This window comes from Ascidia mentula, chromosome 2 (genome assembly GCF_947561715.1).
Source record: "Ascidia mentula chromosome 2, kaAscMent1.1, whole genome shotgun sequence".
NCBI lineage: Eukaryota > Metazoa > Chordata > Ascidiacea > Phlebobranchia > Ascidiidae > Ascidia > Ascidia mentula.
The window spans coordinates 5,927,478-5,953,623 of record NC_138567.1 but is presented as its reverse complement, the minus strand read 5'-3'; the positions used below and the strand labels follow the sequence as shown (position 1 = coordinate 5,953,623).

Genomic DNA, 26,146 nt, shown 5'->3' with positions numbered 1-26,146 from the left:
ATGTGCAAAAACATAGCTGATAATAAGTTCTTTTAGAAATCCAGAGGTTTTTAACTTAAACCTAGAAAGAAATCAGAAGCTCCTGGACTTGCAAATGGCTCAGTAACTGTCTCCCGTTGATGTTTAAACCCGAGAGCATCACATCTCTGACGCAGGATCGTTCAACACCAACATCGCGCGAAAATATAAATCGCCTTGACCCCTTTGTGCGATGGTAACTTGCAAGGTCCTTTCCGAAACGCGTTGTTAAAAGGAGAACTTAATTTGTTTATGATTTGGTTTTGTGTGTAAGCCTACAACCTTTGTTAAAAGTGGATTGTTCCTTTTTTAGTATTTTAATTCCAAGTCACAAACTGTGTTTACAACGAATTTACAACTACTGCTTAGCTTTCTGATGAATCATAAACCAGTTAATATTTATTTATACAAAGAGATCTGGTAGCATGTATGGCATGTGGGGTTTTTTTAAGTGACAGAACTGATCAAGTACATCCAGTATACGACAGATCATTATAATGAAGATTAAAAACATACTTAAAGCGGGCAGAAAGATTGGACAAGTTTGTATGGGCAAAGGCTTGATGTTTTGTAAGTAACGGCGCCGTGGATTTCAGACTTGGTCAAATCCCATGAGAGCGCGAAATCTGCTGGATTCAGACAGGAAAATGCCATTCGATCCATTTCCTCTTGGGTAAGCACTCTTCCATATGATGTCACACCCCCTATGGCGCCTCTGCACAATACAAAAATGCGTTTGAGTGCAGTTGAATTGGGTAATTTTTTGAGTTATTACTTAAACTGGTTCTTATACTCTCCACTGTCGGTTTCGTACATGCCCAGAATGAAGTCGGGGCCACTGGGGGCTTCACTGCTGACATATGGTCGGTGTAATAGTTTCCTCCCATTGCAGTTGAAACCGAAGTGCTTGTTTTCGGCATCGAACCAGAAACAAAAATGATACTGAAATGTATGAAAAAGCCACGTATAAAACACTGAAGAAATAAAGCAGGCCAAAACAGCGGCCTTGTCTGTAGCCCACAAAAACATTGTCGGCTCTATTACTTTTATTTAATAGCTCAGTAGTACAAAAAAAATTGGTACAATTGTGGAACATGTTTACAACTCACAGGTTTCGCTGTTTCAAACGTGGCAGGGATGTCCAGGGTGTAGCCGTACATATTCAATACTAAGCTATTCGGGGGTTTAACTTCCAACAGAAAGTGAGTTGTTTTGTCCTTGGTGAGGCAACTGGCGATGGGAGAAATTTCGGAAAGGTCGCCGAATTCAACCCAAACGCACATTGTGGCCGCTTTGGAAAAGCCAGGAACATAACCCAAATACTTCACGTAATTTGGTTCCGACGTGGCGTTGGGAAACACAAAATGTACAGCAGGCTGAACTGCAACGACAATCTTGTGTCAGTGTGAAGAAAAATTTAAGTAACAACAAAAGAGCCATAAGATGCATTGATCGGCTGCTGGTTAATTTACCAACTAGTTTGCAGCACTGGAGAGACCTTACGTAGTGTTTGCACTATACTGTCTGCAGTTAAATTATGCAGTTAAAATAATTTAAATTATGAGTGCTCAACAGCATAGATATGCAAATTTAGAATTACGGCAGAAAAGAAAGTACAGCCTATACTTACTTGTCACTTTGGTTGTCACTTCTTTTGTAAACACTTTTAGGACATTCTGAAGTTCGCTTACTTTGTCTGTTCAAAAGCGAGAAAAACGTCTTTTTATAGAGCAAACGTATTCTATTTCTTACCTTCACATTTCTTGCACTTCTCCACTGGACTTGCATAAGAGACGAAACAACATAAGATAAGGCAAACTAATTGAATCAACTTCAGCTCCATTTATGACTTGTGAAATGCCGGAGTATTTTGTTCAAAAGAACAAACCGCACCACGAGAGTTTTAAAATTATCTGAAAACGGCAGTCAGCAACATACTGTATAAAGAGTGGAGCGTTTGGATAATGGCAGGAAAATGTTGTTCGATGAATAGACTGGTTAACATGAAAAACCTTTGTTTTTCGTCGAGTCGAAAAGTCATTTGTTTAGACTCCCGTGATTTCCGCAAACAAGGACTCCCCACAGTCTCTGGTTGCATCAGGATATGTCCTTACATATGGTTTTGTGCAACCACACTGTGATTCTATTTTAGTTTAACCATAAGGGAAAAATGTATATGTCATGTACACAGATTTTTTTCCAGTTCCTCTATCTTATCTGTGAAGTTTCATGCATTAAAATACAAAAACAAGCAAAAAATGCAAAATTTGCTTGCCCTTGTCTGCCTTGCATTGTTCCTCTGACGTTGCAAGTTCGACGATTATCAGTAGGGCTGAAAAAAGCAAGGTAGTTTTCACCTTCATGTTAACACAGTAAGCCACACTTGTAGTAAAACTGCTTCCGCTAAAACAGTTCAAACGCTTGACAAGAAAAACAAGACAAACAATTTCGTGTATTGCTGTGCCCAAAACATGTATACTTCCAACATTCCAAGTTGGCTTAATTGCTTGTGCAGTGCAATAAAACTTTGCACACAATGGTATATCGTCCTCGATCCTTAAAGTAGACTAAATGCATTTGTTGCGATCAGTCAGTGGAGATTTTAGAACGCACTTTCGATGACGAAGCGCTGATTGTATCGAATACGTTTTAACCATAGTATACTCCTATATACTATATATGCTTTAACTTTCCAGAATGAGAAATCTCGGTTAAAACAATCCGACACATTTTTCATAAAAACACGAAATTTTTTCTGAAATTCTACACCGTTTTGCTGTCAGCCAGACATATTCTGTCAAAAATACCACAGAAATCCGGTGCTATCAGCTTTTTTATTTTATTGTCGAATTTTATTCCAATTACAACCGTGCGCACAAAAACAGTCGATGTAAAAATGAACTGTTGTGATCAGAACAGATGTTTTAGCGTCAACATGAACCATTTTCAGCATTTTAACCAGATCGATACTTCATAAACGAAACAGAAACAAATCCAAATATGCACATTTTAGATCGATTCGTTTAATACAGAGACTGGATTAACTTGTTTGGACAAAGGCTCGACAATTTGTACTCGGCGTCGCCGTGAATTTCTCCAAATCCCACGAATACATGCAATCAATTGGACGTAGACAGGCAAAGGCCATTCGAGCCATTTCAAGCTCAGTAAGAACCAACTTTTGAAACGAGATAATAAATCAAATTATGCCACATGATAATACTATTCTGAATCTTTTTTAAGATGCATGCGATGTGATTCATTTATTTAAAGGTTTATGTAGATAAGCAAAACAAGTTATCTCCGTACCTCAATTGTTCTCCTGGAGATCGAGAACCCAGAATTAAATCACCTTCGCTTGGACTTCCGCTGGTTAAATGTGATTCATGCCATACGTTCTTACCATTGTAGTTTACTCCGAAGTCGACTCCAGCAGTGGCCCAGATGCAAATTAGGTTCTAATCAACAAAAAGCAAGAATTAATAGTACCGCAATATAGCAAGGCCAAACTGTATAAACTACTTTCGACATGCACTTGCAACTGCTTATCTTGTTAACGATTTTGAATATACTTCCACTTGCCGCCCTTGCAGTGTCAAACTTTATAGGGACGTTTACAGCGAATACGCTTTTACAACTATAGTTGTAAAAATGGATCTTCAAATCGTGGGGAGGGTGAACTTCGATAGCGAAATGATATCCCTTTTGATGGTTGCCGAAGGAAAGTACGGACATGGGCCGGGCCATTCCTTCGAGCTGGAGCCATAAACATAACGTGGAAGATTTTGGAAATGCGGGAGCTTGTTGGGTGTATTGAACGAAATTCAACTCCTGACTTCCTTTCGGAAAAACGAACTGTACGATTGGTTTGCCTGATGAAAAAAAACACATGATACATGTAGGCCTGTAGTAACAATGGACTTTTTGCATGTGAGTCGCACATTTTATTATCATGTGCTGTACAGTCTGTTGGGAATTATCGAAAATCATTCCAAGTTCCCACAGTATACCTGTAATTGTAATGCCGGTCACAGGTCTAGTGAAGACTTCTTCAATAGCTTTGCATTTCATCACTGTGTCGTTGAGTTTTGTGACTATTTCTACACAAGCGTATTGTTGTTAGTTTTGCATTGGGTTGTCTGCTTAATCACAACACTTGTAACTTTGCTGTAGTTTTCCTACCTTTATATTCCGCATTACAGTCGACATTGGCGTTTCCAAATGAAACGACCAAACACATTACCAAAACAAGAATGCCTCTTTTGACGAAATCCATCATGACTGTAATCATGTTTAAATTTTACTTCGAACAAACCTTGGGAAAATATTATAAAAGACAAAAGAAATTATCTTGTTCTGTTTGGTGGCATCGACGAATCTGTCAGTTTCACACTAACCTTGTTTATGAATAAGTGTTTTTTTTTATGTGACTGACTTATCAATCAAAAAAGAAAAAAAGGGGGCGAGTTTTTCATGATTTGTTCACATCGCGTGAATCGCACAGTCGTTGTCTTCTTAAATTACCAGATTTGCCAAGAAAAGTCCCAACATTATATTGCATTTAGTTTTATTTTCTTTATTTTCTTATTGCAAAACAACATTGGAAACATTTACCAACACTGGGTTATGGGTTTGTACACATAAACGAGCTGATGCGCGCGAAAATAACCGTTTTTTCGTATTGTCCTGCAATCTGGACGCCAGCTGAAAGTCAACACATAAACGAAGGGGCAATGTGAACTACTTACAATAAAACCCTGGGACACGTAAGACACTTCAGAGTTATCCCAGGTTTAAATCGGAAAACAAAATGTATGCTCATGTAGATGAAAGAAATCCACCCAACACAGTACCGCTATGTACAAGTATAGTGTTTCCGCATTAGGCACTAATACCTAGCATACAGAAAATGTTTACCATCACGAATGCAATAAAAAAACTTATAAAACGTGCGCTAATGACCAGCCACAAAATTAATTGCAATGCTATCCGTACGATCATGGAGACAATCTTGTTAACGACACAATTCCAACCAGCATTCCAACCATTACTCTTCCGGGTATATTCGGTACCGTTGCAGATGCGCAGCCTGTGCTGGGAGAGGTTTGTGTCAATAACTCTACAAGAAGATGAAAAAAGTTTGGAAACTAAACGTGTGTGTCTAAACTAAAAATATTTTTTCTTTGAGCAACATACCCGTTGTTGTGGTTGGAACTGAGGATGGCAGTGAATTTGCACTTGTGTTTGAAACTGCGACACCATCAAAACCGGGCTTGAGGCAGTGAAGAAACTGATACGACATTTTCAAATACAAGTAGTACACACTGGTGTTCATGCGAGGTGGCCATGAGGTGGAAGTTTCCAGCGGTTGGTCGCATTGGTTCGCGTAATCCCTGGCGCAATTGTCGACCTCGCTGTTTCTTTCACGCGAGTAAAGTCGACACCACAAGCCCATGGCTGTGTTGTTTAACCCCCTTGGAATATTCGCCAGCTTTCCTATAACAGTGTACAGGAAAAGGGTCATCAAGTTAAATAGGGTTAATCTAAAAATACTTTTAACTGCAAAGTATTTTCTATATCTTTCTGTAAAACGTTAAAAAGAGAACACTCTTTACCACTCACCGCTGGGTAAGTAGACACTTTCTCCCTGATTGCGTTTTAAACCCTTGTGCACATAGACAGTCAAGGCAAGAATGCTGTTCTGCTCCAAAGTTTCATTAAAAATCCATTGACAAGTATGCATTGTGTTGTCAAATGTCCGTTTGTAGTAAATGGTCTCATTCTGGTTACCATATATCAGCTGACATGTCTCACTCAAACCTTTAAGAAAAATCTCTCTTCAATTTCTCTTTTTCTGAGAAAACCAAAGCAATTTCTAAACCTACGTCTTGCTGAGACCAAGTTTAAGGAGAGCGAATATGTTTGAAGCAGATTTACTGTATTTAAAATTAATTGAAGTTCGTTTTTGAAGCAATAACCTTACCAAATGTACAAACAAGCAAAAAGATGAATTTGCTGCCAGGACAGAGATTGCTGTACTTCTGATGGTTTAACTTCATGATGACTTTCTTGCTGTCGGCTATTTCGCTAACACTCTTCATTGAACGTTATAGTTGGGCCAAGGGATTCTACTTGCTTCATGCGTAGAAGGCTATCTTTCTCTGCGAGTGTGTACCGCTCACAACCTGAATGTCTATTTTTGATTTGCAACTCAAATAAAGAAAAGTCTACGAAATATTCACCTGAGCCGGTTATATTGGTGCCAAAGGAAGCAGGTTTGCATACCCATTACGCATTAGCGTGCATATTGTGATCGCTACTGCGTATGGTCCAGGCCAGTTCGGAATGCGTATGATTTGCAAACGCACCATGCGGCCTCACCATACTGAATAACATTTATTATAGTGATCGACAACTGAGTAGAAAGATGACAGTAGTGCAAGTTTAAACAATGGCACAAACACACTAAGAAAACTTTTATCAAACAAAACAAAGCTTTGTAATATATGACTTTTCGAGACATTTCGTATTTATTTATTTATTTATATATAATGTATTTTTCCCCGTGAGAATAAAATATCAGTTTTAACACTCGCGGGTGTTTTGAAACAAATATAGCTCAGTTCAGGCATTGTACAATTCATTATAAACTGTTTGCCTTTCAGTAGGCTGGTGGTTGTGACACAACTCATTGTCGATCAACTCTCTGTCTTCATTCTTACTCAGGTTGACGTCGTGGGTATTCGGTGATTGATCATTGCGGTGCTGCGGTTTTGACAACTTCCTGTTTTCAGGGGAATATTTGTTTTTTAGAGAAGGACCTCTACTTTCTTTTTTCAGTTGTCATAACGATCATATTAATACAACGGGGATTACGTTCTAAAAACTGTTGTTTAAAATCAAATCCTTTTTTATACACAAAGCTGGATAAACTGAAGTCATTTTAAACAACATCTCATCGATGCTGCGATTTAGTTTTGCTGGCGAAGAGTCGTACCTGATTTTCAAAAGTTTAAAGAATATGATAACGCAGGCTACGAGAAGCAATAATCCGAGAATCAGGGCAACCCACAGATACGATGACAGATTGGAATTAGAAACTGCAGCTTCGGTGATTAATTGTGTTGTCTTGGTCGCACCTACGCAAAAGTACAAAATACATTTGTATTTGCACTTGCGTTTGAAACTGCAGCTCCATCAAAACCTGGCTTGAGGCAGTGAAGAAACTGATACGACATTTTCAAATACAAGAATTTCACACTGGTGTTCATGCGAGGTGGCCATGAGGTGGAAGTTTCCAGCGGTTGGTCGCAGTGGTTCGCGTAATCCCTGGCGCAATTGTCGACCTCGCTGTTTCTTTCACGCGAGTAAAGTCGACACCACAAGCCCATGACTGTGTTGTTTATCCCCCTTGGAATATTCGCCAGATTTCCTATAAAAGTGCACAAGAAAAGTTTCATCAAGTTAAATAGGGTTACTCTAAAAATACTTCAAACCGCAAAGTATTTTCTATATCTTAATATAAAACCGTTAAAAAGAGAACACTCTTTACCACTCACCACTGGGTAAGTAGATACTTTCTCCCTGATTGCGTTTTAAACCCTTGTGAACATAGACAGTCAAGGCAAGAATGCTGTTCCGCTCCAAAGTTTTATTAAAAATCCATTGACAAGTATGCATTGTGTTGTCAAATGTCCGTTTGTAGTAAATGGTCTCATTCTGGTTACCATATATGAGCTGACATGTCTCACTCAAACCTTTAAGAAAAATCTCTCTTCAATTTCTCTTTTTCTTAGAAAACCAAAGCAATTTCTAAACCTACGTCTTGCTGAGACCAAGTTTAAGGAAAGCGAATATGTTTGAAGCAGATTTACTGTATTTAAAATTAATTGAAGTTCGTTTTTGAAGCAATAACCTTACCAAATGTACAAACAAGCAAGAAGATGAGTTTGTTGCCAGGACAGAGATTGCTGTACTTCTGACGGTTTAATTTCATGATGATTTTCTTGCTGTCGGCTATTTCGCTAACACTCTTCATTGAACGTTATAGTTGGGCCAAGGGATTCTACTTGCTTTATGCGTAGAAAGCTATCTTTCTCTGCGAGTGTGTACCACACACAACCTGAATGTCTATTTTTGATTTGCAACTCAAATAAAGAAAAGTCTACGAAATATTCACCTGAGCCGGTTATATTGGTGCCAAAGGAAGCAGGTTTGCATACACATTACGCATTAGCGCGCATGTTGTAATCGCTACTGCGTATGGTCCAGGCCAGTTCGGAATGCGTATGATTTGCAAACGCACCATGCGGCCGAACTAAATACTGAATAACATTTATTACAGTGATCGACAACTGAGTAGAAAGATGACAGTAGTGCAAGTTTAAACAATGGCACAAACACACTAAGAAAACTTTTATCAAACAAAACAAAGCTTTGTAATATATGACTTTTCGAGACATTTCGTATTTATTTATTTATATGTAATGTATTTTTCCCCGTGAGAATAAAATATCAGTTTTAACACTCGCGGGTGTTTTGAAACAAATATAGCTCAGTTCAGGCATTGTACAATTCATTATGAACTGTTTGCCTTTCAGTAGGCTGGTGGTTGTGACACAACTCAATGTCGACCAACTCTCTGTCATCATTCTTACTCAGGTTGACGTCGTGCGTATTCAGTGACTGATTATTGCGGTGCTGAGGTTTTGACAACTTCCTGTTTTCAGGGGAATATTTGTTTTTTTAAAAGGACCTCTACTTTCTTTTTTCAGTTGTCATAACGATCATATTAATACAACGGGGATTACGTTCCAAAAACTGTTGTTTAAAATCAAATACTTTTTTATACACAAAGCTGGTTAAACTGAAGTCATTTTAAACAACATCTCATCGATGCTGCGATTTAGTTTTGTTGGCGAAGAGTCGTACCTGATTTTCAAAAGTAGAAAGAGTATGATAACGCAGGCTACGAGAAGCAATAATCCGAGAACCAGGGCAACCCACAGATACGATGACAGATTGGAATTAGAAACTGCAGCTTCGGTGATTAATTGTGTTGTCTTGGTCGCACCTACGTAAAAGTACAAAATACATTTGTATTTGCACTTGCGTTTGAAACTGCAGCTCCATCAAAACCTGGCTTGGGGCAGTGAAGAAACTGATACGACATTTTCAAATACAAGAAGTACACACTGGTGTTCATGCGAGGTGGCCATGAGGTGGAAGTTTCCAGCGGTTGGTCGCAGTGGTTCGCGTAATCCCTGGCGCAATTGTCAACTTCGCTGTTTCTTTCACGCGAGTAAAGTCGACACCACAAGCCCATGGGTGTGTTGTTTAACCCCCTTGGAATATTCGCCAGCTTTCCTATAAAGTGTACAAGAAAAGTCTCATCGAGTTAAATAGGGTTACTCTAAAATACTTCAAACCGCAAAGTATTTTGTATATCTTAATACAAAAACGTTAACTAGAGAACATTTTATTACCACTCACCGCTGGGTAAGTAGATAATTTCTCCCTGATTGCGTTTTAAACGCTTGTGCACATAGACAGTCAAGGCAAGAATGTTGTTCTGCTCCAAAGTTTTATTAAAAATCCATTGACAAGTATGCATTGTGTTGTCAAATGTCCGTTTGTAGTAAATGGTCTCATTCTGGTTACCATATATTAGCTGACATGTCTCACTTAAACCTTTAAGAAAAATCTCTCTTCAATTTCTCTTTTTCTGAGAAAACCAAAGCAATTTCTAAACCTACGTGTTGCTGAGACCAAGTTTAAGGAGAGCGAATATGTTTGAAGCAGATCAACTGTATTTAAAATTAATTGAAGTTCGTTTTTGAAGCAATAACCTTACCAAATGTACAAACAAGCAAAAAGATGAATTTGTTGCCAGGACAGAGATTGCTGTACTTCTGATGGTTTAATTTCATGATGATTTTCTTGCTGTCGGCTATTTCGCTATCACTCTTCATTGAACGTTATAGTTGGGCCAAGGGATTCTACTTGCTTCATGCCCAGAAGGCTATCTTTCTCTGCGAGTGTGTACCGCTCACAACCTGAATGTCTATTTTTGATTTGCAACTCAAATAAAGAAAAGTCTGCGAAATATTCACCTGAGCCGGTTATATTGAGCCAAAGGAAGCAGATTAGCATACACGGTCACACATTAGCGTGCATATTGTGGTCGCTACTGCGTATGGTCCAGGTCAGTTCGGAATGCGTGTGATTTGAAATTTTATTAAACAAAACAAAGTTTTGTAATATATGACTTTTCGAGACATTTCGTATTTATTTATTGTAAATATATTTTTCGTTAGTCATGGTGACTAATGCTCTCAAGTCTTTAGATTTCAATATTTAGGCAAAATGTAAATCTTTTTTTTCACGTGAGAATAAAATATCAGTTTTAACACTCGCGGGTGTTTTGAAACAAATATAGCTCAGTTCAGGCATTGGACAATTCATTATGAACTGTTTGCCTTTCAGTAGGCTGGTGGTTCTGATACAACCCATTGTCGACCAACTCTCTGTCTTCATTCTTACTCAGGTTGACGTCGTGGGTATTCGGTGACTGATCATTGCGGTGCTGCGGTTTTGACAACTTCCTGTGTTCAGGGGAATATTTGTTTTTGAAAAAGACCTCTACTTTCTGTTACAACGATCGTATTAATACAATGGGGATTACGTTTAAAAAGCTATTGTTTGAAACCAAATACTTTTCATACACACAAAGCTGGTTAAACTGAAGTCATTTTAAACAACATCTTATCGATGCTGCGATTCAGTTTTGTTGGCGGAGAGTCGTACCTGATTTTCAAAAGTAGAAAGAATATGATAACGCAGGCTACGAGAAGCAATAATCCGAGAACCAGGGCAACCCACAGATACGATGACAGATTGGAATTAGAAACTGCAGCTTCGGTGATTAATTGTGTTGTCTTGGTCGCACCTACGTAAAAGTAGAAAATACATTTGTATTTGCACTTGCGTTTGAAACTGCAGCTCCATCAAAACCTGGCTTGGGGCAGTGAAGAAACTGATACGACATTTTCAAATACAAGAATTTCACACTGGTGTTCATGCGAGGTGGCCATGAGGTGGAAGTTTCCAGCGGTTGGTCGCAGTGGTTCGCGTAATCCCTGGCGCAATTGTCAACTTCGCTGTTTCTTTCACGCGAGTAAAGTCGACACCACAAGCCCATGGGTGTGTTGTTTAACCCCCTTGGAATAGTCGCCAGCTTTCCTATAAAAGTGTACGAGAAAAGGGTCATCAAGTTAGATAGGGTTACTCTAAAAATACTTTTAACTGCAAAGTATTTTCTATATCTTACTATAAAACGTTAACTAGAGAACCTTTTATTACCACTCACCGCTGGGTAAGTAGATAATTTCTCCCTGATCGCGATATAAACCCTTGTGCTCATAGACAGTCAAGGCAAGGATGCTGTTCCGCTCCAAAGTTTTATTAAATATCCATTGACAAGTTTGCATTCTGTTGTTAAATGCCCGTTTGTAGTAAATGGTCTCATTCTGGTTACCATATATCAGCTGACATGTCTCACTCAAACCTTTAAGAAAAATCTCTCTTCAATTTCTCTTTTGCTGAGAAAACCAAAGCAATTTCTAAACCTACGTCTTGCTGAGACCAAGTTTAAGGAAAGCGAATATGTTTGAAGCAGATTAACTGTATTTAAAATTAATTGAAGTTCGTTTTTGAAGCAATAACCTTACCAAATGTACAAACAAGCAAAAAGATGAATTTGTTGCCAGGACAGAGATTACTGTACTTCTGATGGTTTAACTTCATGATGACTTTCTTGTTGTCGACTATTTCGCTAACACTCTTCATTGAACGTTATAGTTGGGCCAAGGGATTCTACTTGCTTCATGCGTAGAAGGCTATCTTTCTCTGCGAGTGTGTACCACACAAAACCTGAATGTCTATTTTTGATTTGCAACTCAAATAAAGAAAAGTCTACGAAATATTCACCCGAGCCGGTTATATTGGTGCCAAAGGAAGCAGGTTTGCATACCCATTACGCATTAGCGTGCATATTGTGATCGCTACTGCGTATGGTCCAGGCCAGTTCGGAATGCGTATGATTTGCAAACGCACCATGCGGCCTCACCATACTGAATAACATTTATTATAGTGATCGACAACTGAGTAGAAAGATGACAGTAGTGCAAGTTTAAACAATGGCACAAACACACTAAGAAAACTTTTATCAAACAAAACAAAGCTTTGTAATATATGACTTTTCGAGACATTTCGTATTTATTTATATATAATGTATTTTTCCCCGTGATAATAAAATATCAGTTTTAACACTTTAGCGGGTGTTTTGAAACAAATATAAGCTCAGTTCAGGCATTGTACAATTCATTATGAACTGTTTGCTTTTCAGTAGGCTGGTGGTTGTGATATAACTCATTGTCGACCAACTCTCTGTCTTCATTCTTACTCAGGTTGACGTCGTGGATATTCGGTGACAGATCATTGCGGTGCTGCGGTTTTGACAACTTCCTGTGTTCAGGGGAATATTTGTTTTTGGAAACGACCTCTACTTTCTGTTACAACGATCGTATTACGTTTAAAAAACTATTGTTTGAAACCAAATACTTTTCATACACACAAACCTGGTTAAACTGAAGTCATTTTAAACAACATCTCATCGATGCTGCGATTCAGTTTTGTTGGCGGAGAGTCGTACCTGATTTTCAAAAGTAGAAAGAATATGATAACGCAGGCTACGAGAAGCAATAATCCGAGAACCAGGACAACCCACAGATACGATGACAGATTGGAATTAGAAACTGCAGCTTCGGTGATTAATTGTGTTGTCTTGGTCGCACCTGGTGTTCATGCGAGGTGGCCATGAGGTGGAAGTTTCCAGCGGTTGGTCGCAGTGGTTCGCGTAATCCCTGGCGCAATTGTCCGCCTGGCTGTTTCTTACATGCGAGTAAAGTCGACACCACAAGCCCATGGCTGTGTTGTTTAACCCCCTTGGAATATTCGCCAGTTTTCCTATAAAAGTGCACAAGAAAAGGGTCATCAAGTTAAGTAGGGTTACTCTAAAAATACTTTTAACTGCAAAGTATTTTCTATATCTTACTATAAAACGTTAACTAGAGAACATTTTATTACCACTCACCACTGGGTAAGTAGATACTTTCTCCCTGATCGGGATTTAAACCCTTATGCTCATAGACAGTCAAGACAAGGATGCTGTTCCGCTCCAAAGTTTTATTAAATATCCATTGACAAGTTTGCATTGTGTTGTTAAATGCCCGTTTGTAGTAAATGGTCTCATTCTGGTTACCATATATTAGCTGACATGTCGCACTCAAACCTTCAAGAAAATCCTGACATTAATTCCCCTTTTTCTCAGAAAACCAAAGCAATCCATAAACCAACGTGTTTCTGAGATCAGGTTAAAGGGGTGCGAATATGTTTGAAACAGATTTACTGTAATAAATTAATTAAAGTTCATTTATAAAGCAACCTTACCAAATGTACAAACAAGCAAAAAGATGAATTTGTTGCCAGGACAGAGATTGCTGTACTTATGATAGTTTAATTTCATGATGATAACTTCTTGCTGTCGCCTATTTCGCTAACAGTCTTTAATGAACCTTAGATGGGCCAAAGGAGTCTACTAGCTTTATGCGAAGAAGGCTATCTATCACTGCGTGTGTGTACCACATACAACATGAATGCATATGCGTACTTGCACGACCCTTCTTGCGATTTGCAACCCAACTAAAAAAGTCTCCGAAATTGTCATCTGAATCAACAATCACATTTGTGCCAAAAGAAGCAGATTAGCATACACAGTCACGCATTGGCGTGCATATTGTGATCGCTACTGCGTATGGAATAGGTCAATTTTTGAATGCGTATGATTTGCAAGCCACCATGCGTCCGAACTAAATACTGAATAACATTTAATGCAGTGATCGATAAATGAGTAGAAAGAGTACAGTGGTGCAAGGTTAAACAGTGTACAAAGGCACAAAAACACTAAGAAAACTATTATCAAACAAAGCAAAGTATTCCACTACATGACTTTTCGAGACATTTCGTATTTGTTAATTGTAAATATATTTTTCGTTAGTCATGGTGACTGATGCTCACAAGTCTTTAGAGTTCAACATTCACGCAAAATGTAATTTTTTTTTCACGTGAGTTGCGAAAAAAAATCAGTTTTAACACGCGCGGGTGATTTGAAACAAATATAGCTCGGTTCAGGCATTGTACAATTCATTATGAACTGTTTGCTTTTCGGTCGGCTGGTGGTTGTGATATAACTCATTGTCGACCAACGCTTTGTCTTCATTCTCACTCAGGTTGACGTCGTGGGTATTCGGTGACTGATCATTGCGGTGCTGCGGTTTTGACAACTTCCTGTGTTCAGGGGAATATTGGTTTTTTAAAAGGACCTTTACTTTCCGTTACAACGATCGTATTATACAACGGGCGTTACGTTCTAAAAACTGTTGTTCAAAACCAAATACTTTTCTTATACACAAAGTTGGTTAAACCGAATCCATTTTAAACGAATCCCATCGATGCTGCTGCGTTTCATTTTTTTGGCGAAGAGTCGTACCTGATTTTCAAAAGTAGGGCGAATACGATGACGCAGGCTACAAGGAGCAATAATCCGAGAACCAGGGCAACCCACAGGTATGATGGCCGACTGGAATTGGTGCCGCAGCTTTCAAGGTTGATTGTGTCGGTTTGTTTGTACCTACGCAGATGCAAAAAAAATACATCACCTGCAATTTCTTACCAACCGAAAAATGTTTTTGGATAAAGTAGTGAAATCCAGAGACAAGGTCATAACTTCTTTAGTTGCATAAACACAAAACAATATTCACCACATATTCACCCATTTAAGCACATGTTCACCCATTTAAGCATTGTACTCTCACCTCTAGTCGAAAGCTGCCCCGCTGTGCTTGGTTTGGCACTTGCATGGTTTAAAGTTGTGAACACGACTGAGGTTACTGTTGTGTTGAGTACGCTTGATACATTCCTTTCTATTGCCGCTAAAATATGCGTAACACTTCTCAAAAGCCCATTCTTCCATTGAAAATAATAGTTACAGACATAGGCGCCAGATTTTGCACAATTTAAGGGGGTGTCATACATACAAAAGTCATGACGTCACACGACATTGTTACGCAGTTGTGACACCATTTGCTGCAATAAGGGTCAAAACCAAAGTATTTTGTCCATAAAATGGCGCAAAACTTTGTAGGGTACATGTACATCTGCACATACCAACAATATAATAGGTCACCAGGTAATGCTTCAAGGGATTACTGCCCAACTAACCCATGCATTCATAGCAAGATCACAGTAAACGTCAGCATTTAGTTCAGGTTTATATTAATTTTCCATATTTTAAAAAACGTACTATCATTCAGTGACTTGGTCATGTTTCCTCAAGGGAATAAACTATTAGGTGCCTTGTTTACATTTTAATTAACATTCGATTCTATTTCCTTAATATAGGTTGTGCAAAAAATTCACATTTTAATATATTGGCATTTTGATTACAACTACCAAACAGAATGCCTTACTTTGGTTTAGAACCCTTCGCGTAAACTGGGCTGTAGTGTTGCAGTTGAAAAACTCATAAAACAATACCGCAGAAAATTGCCTAAAATCGGTTGCAAGTTTGGGTGGCCAATTAGCTGACTTTTGTATAGAAGTATCACACAACCCCGTTTGAAACTGCCCGACCGTGCAGTTGGGCAAGTTGGAGCCAGGTTTTGCGTATAGGCGACACCATGCAGTGCTTGAAATTGATTCTCCTTCATCTAGTGTAATACATGGTTTCAATATTATGCTACGGCAAAATTTAGAAGACTACATAGTTTGGTCATGTCTAAAATTAAACTGTACTTGGTTTGTTCGGCAAATAATAATTGTGCCTGCGTGTCGCGTAAACTCCGTCCTTCTGTCCCTGAGTAACCTGAAATAACATCAAGTAGTTTTTCCCGTTGTCCTGTATCACAGGTGACCATTTACATCGATCACTTGACCAGTAATAGCCTGAATGCAACAACACCTCAGATGTGTTTGAACACCTAAGTCTGCCGCAATAACTATTCACCCAATCCGGACCACCTGCAATAGGAGTTAACACATTTTTCTAAGGATTAAACGCAGTAAACTAGCACCTTACCTGCAAGCAATAATATCCAAAAAGTTGCATTTCCAAGAAAATTTATCATTCTAAGATATATCACCATTCTTAGCGCGCAAATTAGTAATGTAAAGAACAATGGTATAGCAGAATCCAAAAGCTTTTTAATTAGAAACCATTCGAGCGCCACTAAAACCTTTCTGTGAAAACTTTGTCCGAATTGTAGTGCCGGCAACGTTGTGAGCTTCTCTAAACATTAAGAGGAAGTAACTGTGGCTCATAGCGCGTAGCAGTCTTATTACTCACGAAACGCGAACTGCACTAATTTGTTGCAAATTCAATAATTAGTCCAAGCCGCGGATGCCGATGCGCGAAACTTCATAGGTAAACGGCAAATTCTTTAAGTACTTGTTCTCATATCCGTAATATATAACATAGCAAGGAATTGATATAGAAGTTTTGACCCAAACCCAGTTGGGGTATTTGTCTTGGCTTAATGCCACTGTATATTGCAGTAAAACAGCAAGCATAAGAAATACAGTGACAGAAGATACAGAAAAAGGAAAAATGTAATTTTAAGTTGACCAGAAAAGAGCAATCTACGTGAAAACCGACCAAACCGCTGAACATATCGCCTAGGCAATCAATAGCGTATAGTTTAAGCATTGTATAATTCATTATGAACTGTTTGCCTTTCGGTCGGCTGGTGGTTGTGATATAACTCATTGTCGACCAACTCTCGATCTTCATTCTTACTCAGGTTGACGTTGGTATTCGGTGATTTGTCACCGGTGCGTTTAAGTTTTGCAACCTTCTTCAGCTTCATGTATGCATAATACGAACATAGGATGAAAAGACGGAATCGTAAACCAACAGCAAGAACATGCCGTTTCAGCATTTTACTCTTCAAAATCAAATATTTAATATTTACAACTGACAGATTTGGTTAAATTCAACTCGCAAATAACTTTTGTAAGCAAAGTGGAGCAAATAATATGAATTCTGTGAGCTGTAGCTAATTGTAACAAGAGACCTGACGGCGATATTACTTTTGCTTTTGCTTGGTTAAGAGGTTTCCGTCTTGTTGTTTGCGGATAGTTACACCAAGTTTGGTGCCCAGCGGATGGCGGTGGTTGTATGGTCACCACAAAGTGGTAGTTTGGTCTGACTGTTTGGTCGGCAAGAGCGTTTACCAGAGACAAAACAAGCTGCACTGGTGAGACCTTATGGATCGAAACAGTGGCCATCTGTCTGCAGCTCACAGAACATTTGTATTCCTTGTATACAATCACTCTATAACCGATGTATTAATTTGGCGAAGAGTCGCACCTGATTTTTAAAAGTAGGAAGAATATGATGGCGCAGGCTACAAGAAGAAATATTCCAAGAACCAGGGCAACCCACAGATACGATGACAGATTGGAATTGGAAACTAAACCTTCGGTGATTGAATGTGTTGGACGGTTCGTACCTACGGAAAGTCAGAAAGAAAATAAAAAGTATCGTCGCACCATGCCATAAAGCGTTATTTGAAGTAGTCAACCTCGAATACAGAAGACCATTCGTTTAGTTGCACAAACACAATAAGAGTAATACCGTACTGATTACAAAAGATTACAAAGATATTCGCCTGACTGACACTTTACGTCAAAATTTCAGTGTCTTTAACATATAACTATACGCAAGGTCGGCATACTTGATGTACATGCAAGTCTGCGTAATATAGGAATCTCTGCGAACGTTAACGTTTATAGGTGAAAACACAGCAAACCACTTGTCAGTTTTAGTTATAGCTTGAAAGCAATCCTGCCCGTGATGAGGTTTTTAGCATCTGTCGATGCGCAAACTGCGTTTGAAACCTCCACCAAAGTAATAATCACGCATTAAGAAAATACAGGGGAATTCCCTATAGATGTAAGACTCTATTAATAAATATTTGCATCGCCTATGAATCGATTGCGTGTTAATGAAAAGTTTCCATTTCCAAAAGTTGCCTACCCCTCGAGTAAACGAACGTTTACGTTCGCCCACTCGCCCAACAACGCATTGTGTTCTCACCTCCAATAGAATTTTGGCCCATTGTGGTTGATTTCTCACTTGCAGTGTTTGATGTCGTATTCACCGGAGCCGGGACGGTTGTGTTGAACACGTTTGACTTTGACACATTTCTTTGTATGACCACTGAAATGCAAACCGTTGTAGTTAGCGTAACGTTCTAGGTTATTACAAGTAAACAATCAAAGAACTTTTTAGGTAATCAGAACTAACCTTCGTTTGGAACAACCTGTCTAAACCGAACTGCGCTATCGCAGTTGTAGAAATCGTACGACATCACAGCAGAAAACTTTACAAAGTTGGTTTTAAGTTTTGGTGGCCAATCAGTTGACTCGGCTATGGGTGCATCACATAATTCTCGAAATTTGGCGGTCGAGCAGTTGGCTTGCTTGGAGCCCGGTTTCATGTAGAGGCGACACCATGATTTCGATCCAATTGATTGTTCCTTGCCTAATGTTTTGGGTAATTTCTATGACAAGTGTCTGACGATGGAATTGGAAATTAACAATGGTAAATTTACCCACCTGGTTTGTCTGGGAGAAAATAGGAGTAGGTTTGAAATAATGCCCCCACTGTGTCGGAGTCAATAACTTCAAACAACATCAGAAGGTTTGTTTGGTTTCCTGGTATCACAGAGTTAAATTCCCATTCACATATCAAGCCAGTGTAGCCTTGAGCATGAAACAACACCCCAGATGTGTTTGAACAAGAATGTTTCTGGCAATACCCATTCGCCATACCCGACATTCCTGCAAACAGTACATTTACAGCTATATCACAAGTGGAAAAACTCAAACACTTACCTGCAAGTAATACTATCAAGCATTTTGTGTATGTCGTAGCGATGCTTGCTGCTGTTGTAGCTGTTTTTTCCATTGTGTTCCCAGATGCGTGCAAAGAGTTAGTGTGAAGTAGAAAAAGTCAAGTAGAAACCATTAGACGCTGTACAGTCTTTTTGTAAAACGTGCCCTGCCCAGGATTACCAACTGCACGATAAGAGCTTTGAAATAGTAACTGTGAGTCACATTTTACTTGCAAGAGGCCAATGCTAAAGAAAACAGAGCCAACAATTCAGAATCCAAAAGCATTTTAATAAGAAACCATTCGAGCGCCACTTAAACCTTTCTCTGAAACCTTTGTCAAAATTGCAGTGCCGGCAACGTTGTGAGCTTCTCTAAACATTAAGAGGAAGTAACTGTGGCTTAGCGTGTAGCCGCGCGTTTAGTTGGATTTTACGTACATAATAATAATCGATAATTAGTCCAAGCCGCCGATGCCGATGCGCGAAACTTCATTGGTAAACGACAAATTCTTTAAGTACTTGTTCTCATCTCCGTCGAAATATATAACATAGCAAAGAATTGATGTACGAGTTTTGATCCAAAGCCAGTTGGGGTATTTGTCTGGACTTTGTACCATTGTATATTGCAGTAAAACATCAAGCATAAGAAATACAGTGACAGAGGGTAAAGAAAAATGTAAAATGTAATTTTAAGTTGCCCTGGTTTAAGCATTGTATAATTCATTATGAACTGTTTGCCTTTCGGTCGGCTGGTGGTTGTGATATAACTCATTGTCGACCAACTCTCGATCTCCATTCTTACTCAGATTGACGTCACGCGTATTCGGTGATTTGTCCCAGCTGCGTTTATGTTTTGCTACCTTCTTCAGCTTCCTGTATGCATAATACGAACATAGGATGAAAAGACGGAATCGTAAACCAACAGCAAAAACATGCCGTTTCAGCATTTTACTCTTCAAAATCAAATATTTAATATTTACAACTGACAGATTTGGTTAAATTCAACTCGCAAATAACTTTTGTAAGCAAAGTGGGGCAAATAATATGAATTCTGTGAACTGTAGCTAATTGTAACAAGAGACCTGACGGCGATATTACTTTTGCCTTTGCTTGGTTAAGGGGTTTCCGTCTTGTTTTTTGCGGATAGTTACACCTAGTTCCCAGCGGATGACAGTGGTTGTATGTTTACCACAAAGTAGTAGTTTGGTCTGACTGTTTGGTCGGCAAGAGCGTTTACCAGAGTCAAAACAAGCTGCACTGGTGAGACCTTATGGATCGAAACAGTGGCCATCTGTCTGCAGCTCACAGAACATTTGTATTCCTTGTATACAATCACTCTATAACCGATGTATTAATTTGGCGAAGAGTCGTACCTGATTTTTAAAAGTAGGAAGAATATGATTGCGCAGGCTACAAGAAGAAATATTCCAAGAACCAGGGCAACCCACAGATACGATGACAGATTGGAATTGGAAACTGAAGCCTCGGTGATTGAATGTGTTGGACGGTTCGTACCTACAGAAAGTCAGGAAGAAAATAAAAAGTATAGCCGTAACATGCCACAAAGCGTTATTTGATGTAGTAAACCTCGAATACAGAATAAGATTCGTTTAGTTGCACAAACACAATAAGAGTAATACCGTACTGATTACAAATCGAATCCCTATTGCAGCGTGGTCAACGTGGCGATCGCGATCGACTAGTCCATTGGTTGTTAACCTTTTTGGAATTTTATTTCCCGCTAGTATTTAAATATTTTAACTAAGAATTTAATTATTGATTTTTTCGCTATAACTGTTATACTTTTTTACCTTTTTCGACGGCATGGCGTAACCAATTGCTGATAAGTGTATGACACTCAGTAAATACAGAACGAAATACTTTTTATGTGTTGTCTTCAGGAAATAGGTAATCATCTCATTCGTAATTTTTTTGACGAAAATCGACGGGAAAACTAAAAGCCTTTAAATGTATTCGCCTGACTGAAACTTTACGTTAAAATTTCAGTGTCTTTAACATATAACTATACGCAAGGTCGGCATACTTGATGTACATGCAAGTCTGCGTAATATAGGAATCTCTGCGAACGTTAACGTTTATAGGTGAAAACACAGCAAACCACTTGTCAGTTTTAGTTATAGCTTGAAAGCAATCCTGCCCGTGATGAGGTTTTTAGCATCTGTCGATGCGCAAACTGCGTTTGAAACCTCCACCAAAGTAATAATCACGCATTAAGAAAATACAGGGGAATTCCCTATAGATGTAAGACTCTATTAATAAATATTTGCATCGCCTATGAATCGATTGCGTGTTAATGAAAAGTTTCCATTTCCAAAAGTTGCCTACCCCTCGAGTAAACGAACGTTTACGTTCGCCCACTCGCCCAACAACGCATTGTGTTCTCACCTCCAACAGAATTTTGGCCCATTGTGGTTGATTTCTCACTTGCAGTGTTTGATGTCGTATTCACCGGAGCCGGGACGGTTGTGTTGAACACGTTTGACATTGACACATTTCTTTGTATGACCACTGAAATGCAAACCGTTGTAGTTAGCGTAACGTTCTAGGTTATTACAAGTAAACAATTAAAGAACTTTTTAGGTAATCAGAACTAACCTTCGTTTGGAACAACCTGTCTAAACCGAACTGCGCTATCGCAGTTGTAGAAGTCGTACGACATCACAGCAGAAAACAATGCAAAGTTGGTTTTAAGTTTGGGTGGCCAATCAGTTGACACTTTTATGGGTGCATCACATAATTCTCCAAATTTCGCGGCCGAGCAGTTGGCTTGCTGGGAGCCGGACTTTACATACATGCCACACCATGATTTCGTTGAAATTGACCTTCTCTTGTCTGTATTATGTAATTTGACAAGTTAGTGACGATGGAATTGCCAAATAACAATGTTTACAAACGATTTCATTTTTGGGACATTTGGGGTGGAGGTAGATTATAAACACAATTACAGCCCACCCCTTTAAACAGTGAAGTATTCCATACTTAAGTATTGTAAGACCAAAGAACTAATTTGGAGAAGAAAATTGATTGTCGCAACGTTCAACATCTTTCAGCCGTATACCAGCATCTTATGTTTTACGTTAAGCACAGCGTTTAATTCAGACAGTTTTTATTGTGACCCAAACGTTTTTCAAATATTTTACCTGAAATGTTTAGGTTACGTTACCCACTTGGTTTGTCTGGGAGAAAATAGTAGTAGGTGTGTGAAAGCGGCCATGACCCCACCGTGTCGGATTCAATCACTTTAAACAACATCAGAAGGTTTGTTTGGTTTCCTGGTATCACAGGGTTAAATTCCCATTTACATATCAAGCCAGTGTAGCCTTGTGCATGAAACAACACCCCAGATGTGTTTGAATAAGAATGTTTCTGGCAATACCCATTCGCCATTCCCGACATTCCTGCAAACAGTACATTTACAGCTATATCACAAGTGGAAAAACTCAAACACTTACCTGCAAGTAATACTATCAAGCATTTTGTGCATATTGTTGCGATGCTTGCTGCTGTTGTAGCTGTTTTTTCCATTGTGTCCCCAGATGCGTGCAAATAGTTAGAATGAAGTAGAAAAAGTCAAGTAGAAACCATTAGACGCTGTACAGTCTTTTTGTAAAACGTGCCCTGCCCTGGATTACCAACTGCACGATAAGAGCTTTGAAATAGTAACTGTGAGTCACATTTCACTTGCAAGAGGCCAATGCTAAAGAAAACAGAGCCAACAATTCGGAATCCAGAAGCATTTTAATAAGAAACCATTCGAGCGCCACTAAAACCTTTCTGTGAAACCTTTGTCCAAATTGCAGTGCCGGCAACGTTGTGAGCTTCTCTAAACATTAAGAGGAAGTAACTGTGGCTTAGCGCGTAGTCGCGCGTTTAGTTGGATGTTACGTACATAATAATAATCGATAATTAGTCCAAGCCGCCGATGCCGATGCGCGAAACTTCATTGGTAAACGACAAATTCTTTAAGTACTTGTTCTCATCTCCGTCGAAATATATAACATAGCAAAGAATTGATGTACGAGTTTTGATCCAAAGCCAGTTGGGGTATTTGTCTTGGCTTAATGCCACTATATATTGCAGTAAAACAGCAAGCATAAGAAATACAGTGACAGAAGATACAGAAAAAGGAAAAATGTAATTTTAAGTTGACCAGAAAAGAGCAATCTACGTGAAAACCGACCAAACCGCTGAACATATCGCCTCCGCAATCAATAGCGTATAGTTTAAGCATTGTATAATTCATTATGAACTGTTTGCCTTTCGGTCGGCTGGTGGTTGTGATATAACTCATTGTCGACCAACTCTCGATCTCCATTCTTACTCAGGTTGACGTTGGTATTCGGTGATTTGTCACCGGTGCGTTTAAGTTTTGCAACCTTCTTCAGCTTCCTGTATGCATAATACGAACATAGGATGAAAAGACGGACTCGTAAAACCAACAGCACGAACATGCAATTTCAGCATTTTACTCTTCAAAATCAAATATTTAATATTTACAACTGAGAGAATCGGTTAAATTCAACTCGCAAATAACTTTTGTATGCAAAGTGGAGCAAATAATATGAATTCTGTGAGCGGTAGCTAATTGTAGCAAGAGACCTGACGGCGATATTACTTTTGCTTTTGCTTGGTTAAGAGGTTTCCGTCTTGTTTTTTGCGGATAGTTACACCAAGTTTGGTGCCCAGCGGATGACAGTGGTTGTATGGTCACCACAAAGTAGTAGTTTGGTCTGACTGTTTGGTCGGCAAGATCGTTTACCAGAGACAAAACAAGCTGCACTGGTGAGACCTTATGGATCGAAACAGTGGCCATCTGTCTGCAGCTCACAGAACATTTGTATTCCTTGTATACAATCACTCTATAACCAATGTATTAATTTGGCGAAGAGTCGCACCTGATTTTTAAAAGTAGGAAGAATATGATGGCGCAGGCTACAAGAAGAAATATTCCAAGAACCAGGGCAACCCACAGATACGATGACAGATTGGAATTGGAAACTAAAGCCTCGGTGATTGAATGTGTTGGACGGTTCGTACCTACGGAAAGTCAGAAATAAAATAAAAAGTATCGCCGTACCATGCCACAAAGCGTTGTTTGATGCAGTAAACCTCGAAGACAAAAAGATCATTCGTTAAGTTCCACAAACACAATGAGAGTAATGCCGTACTGATTACAAATCGAATCCCTATTGCAGCGTGGTCAACGTGGCGATCGCATTCGACTAGTCTATTGGTTGTTAACCTTTTTGGAATTTTATTTCCCGCTAGTATTTAAATATTTTAACTAAGAATTTAATTATTGCTTTTTTCGCTATAACTGTTATACTTTTTTAACTTTTTCGACGGCATGGCGTAACCAATTGCTGATACACACAGTGAATACAGAACAAAATACTTTTTATGTGTTGTCTTCAGGAAATAGGTAATCATCTCATTCGTTATTTTTTTGACGAAAATCGACGGGAAAACTAAAAGCCTTCAAAGATATTCGCCTGAATGAAACTTCACGTTAAAATTTCAGTGTCTTTAACATAACTATACGCAAGGTCTGCATAGGCTACTTGATGTACATGCAAGTCTGCGTAATATAGGAATCTCTGCGAGCGTTAACGTTTATAGGTGAAAACACAGCAACACTTGTCAGTTTTAGTTACAGTTTGAAAGTAAACCTGCCCGTGATGAGGTTTTTAGCATCTGCCAATGCGCAAACTCGACCAAATTAATAATCACGCATTGCCAAAATACAGGGGAATTCCCTATAGAAGTTCGACTCTATGAATAAATATTTGCATCGCCTATGAATCGATTGCGTGTTAATGAAAAGTTTCCATTTCCTAAAGTTGCCTACCCCTCGAGTAAACGAACGTTTACGTTCGCCCACTCGCCCAACAACGTATTGTCTTCTCACCTCCAACAGAATGTTGGCCCATTGTGGATGATTGCTCACTTGCAGAGTTTAATGTCGTATTCACCGGAGCCGGGACGGTCGTGTTGAACACGTTTGACATTGACACATTTCTTTGTATGACCACTTAAATGCAAACCGTGGTAGTTAGCGTAACGTTGCAGGTTATTACAAGTAAACAATTAAAGAACTTTTTAGGTAATCAGAACTAACCTTCGTTTGGAACAACTTGTGTAAACTGGACTGAGCTATCGCAGTTGTAGAACTCGTACGACATCACAGCAGAAAACTTTACAAAGTTGGTTTTAAGTTTTGGTGGCCAATCAGTTGACTCGGCTATGGGTGCATCACATAATTCTCGAAATTTGGCGGTCGAGCAGTTGGCTTGCTTGGAGCCCGGTTTCATGTAGAGGCAACACCATGATTTCGTTCCAATTGATTGTTCTTCGTCTAATGTTTTGGGTAATTTCTATGACAAGTGTCTGACGATGGAATTGGAAATTAACAATGGTAAATTTACCCACCTGGTTTGTCTGGGAGAAAATAGGAGTAGGTTTGAAATAATGCCCCCACTGTGTCGGAGTCAATAACTTCAAACAACATCAGAAGGTTTGTTTGGTTTCCTGGTATCACAGGGTTAAATTCCCATTCACATATCAAGCCAGTGTAGCCTTGTGCATGAAACAACACCCCAGATGTGTTTGAAAAAGAACGTTTCTGGCAATACCCATTCGCCATTCCCGACATTCCTGCAAACAGTACATTTACAGCTATATCACAAGTGGAAAAACTCAAACACTTACCTGCAAGTAATACTATCAAGCATTTTGTGTATGTCGTAGCGATGCTTGCTGCTGTTCTAGCTGTTTTTTCCATTGTGTTCCCAGATGCGTACAAATAGTTAGTATGAAGTACAAAAAATCAAGTAGAAACCATTAGACGCTGTACAGTCTTTTTGTGAAACGTGCCCTGCCCTGGATTACCAGCTGCACGATAAGAGCTTTGAAATAGTAACTGTGAGTCACATTTTACTTACAAGAGGCCAATGCAAAAGAAAACAGAGCCAACAATTCTGTGTGCAGGAAACTATACTGTAAATATAACGTCAACCGCCTACTTGCGACTAAGCTCATCCTGAAACTATACACATCTCTAGCTTGTATGTATAGCTGAATCAGGCACTGAATTT

The 26,146-nt window shown here is 39.0% G+C and overlaps 6 protein-coding genes across 7 annotated transcripts; all 6 read right to left on the bottom strand.

The window, feature by feature from the left end:
- Positions 1-4,648: 4,648 nt before the first annotated feature.
- On the bottom strand, positions 4,649-7,629 carry LOC145889738 (uncharacterized). The gene is made up of 8 exons (XM_082980757.1): positions 7,578-7,629; positions 7,223-7,450; positions 7,016-7,157; positions 6,261-6,802; positions 6,002-6,179; positions 5,641-5,838; positions 5,215-5,514; positions 4,649-5,137 (listed from the first exon to the last, which is right to left on the bottom strand). The coding sequence occupies exons 5-8, from the start codon at positions 6,117-6,119 to the stop codon at positions 5,016-5,018; spliced, it is 738 nt and encodes a 245-aa protein (XP_082836883.1). The 5' UTR covers positions 6,120-6,179; positions 6,261-6,802; positions 7,016-7,157; positions 7,223-7,450; positions 7,578-7,629; the 3' UTR covers positions 4,649-5,015.
- A 948-nt stretch (positions 7,630-8,577) lies between these two features.
- On the bottom strand, positions 8,578-10,011 carry LOC145889976 (uncharacterized). The gene is made up of 5 exons (XM_082981024.1): positions 9,872-10,011; positions 9,511-9,708; positions 9,157-9,384; positions 8,950-9,091; positions 8,578-8,737 (listed from the first exon to the last, which is right to left on the bottom strand). Exons 1-5 carry the CDS (start codon positions 9,987-9,989, stop codon positions 8,578-8,580), a joined length of 846 nt encoding a protein of 281 aa, XP_082837150.1. The 5' UTR covers positions 9,990-10,011.
- A 393-nt stretch (positions 10,012-10,404) lies between these two features.
- On the bottom strand, positions 10,405-19,203 carry LOC145889421 (uncharacterized). Of its 2 annotated transcripts, none has more exons than XM_082980373.1 (6): positions 19,033-19,203; positions 18,754-18,978; positions 18,443-18,679; positions 18,233-18,355; positions 17,504-17,645; positions 10,405-10,622 (listed from the first exon to the last, which is right to left on the bottom strand). In XM_082980373.1, the coding sequence occupies exons 1-6, from the start codon at positions 19,103-19,105 to the stop codon at positions 10,463-10,465; spliced, it is 960 nt and encodes a 319-aa protein (XP_082836499.1). In that variant the 5' UTR covers positions 19,106-19,203; the 3' UTR covers positions 10,405-10,462. The 2 variants fall into 2 exon arrangements, with proteins under 2 accessions (XP_082836499.1, XP_082836500.1); XM_082980374.1 differs by lacking the exon at positions 10,405-10,622 and adding an exon at positions 13,977-14,424.
- Positions 15,711-16,382, bottom strand: LOC145889423 (uncharacterized). Its single transcript, XM_082980375.1, has 2 exons — positions 16,214-16,382; positions 15,711-16,155 (listed from the first exon to the last, which is right to left on the bottom strand). The coding sequence occupies exons 1-2, from the start codon at positions 16,278-16,280 to the stop codon at positions 15,920-15,922; spliced, it is 303 nt and encodes a 100-aa protein (XP_082836501.1). The 5' UTR covers positions 16,281-16,382; the 3' UTR covers positions 15,711-15,919.
- Positions 19,204-19,512: 309 nt separating the features above from the next.
- On the bottom strand, positions 19,513-23,107 carry LOC145889615 (uncharacterized). The gene is made up of 6 exons (XM_082980599.1): positions 22,505-23,107; positions 22,220-22,450; positions 21,648-21,884; positions 21,438-21,560; positions 20,405-20,546; positions 19,513-19,904 (listed from the first exon to the last, which is right to left on the bottom strand). Exons 1-6 carry the CDS (start codon positions 22,575-22,577, stop codon positions 19,736-19,738), a joined length of 975 nt encoding a protein of 324 aa, XP_082836725.1. The 5' UTR covers positions 22,578-23,107; the 3' UTR covers positions 19,513-19,735.
- Positions 23,108-23,258: 151 nt separating this feature from the next.
- On the bottom strand, positions 23,259-25,981 carry LOC145889836 (uncharacterized). The gene is made up of 6 exons (XM_082980875.1): positions 25,761-25,981; positions 25,482-25,706; positions 25,171-25,407; positions 24,961-25,083; positions 23,948-24,089; positions 23,259-23,441 (listed from the first exon to the last, which is right to left on the bottom strand). The coding sequence occupies exons 1-6, from the start codon at positions 25,831-25,833 to the stop codon at positions 23,276-23,278; spliced, it is 966 nt and encodes a 321-aa protein (XP_082837001.1). The 5' UTR covers positions 25,834-25,981; the 3' UTR covers positions 23,259-23,275.
- Between the last annotated feature and the right edge of the window lie 165 nt (positions 25,982-26,146).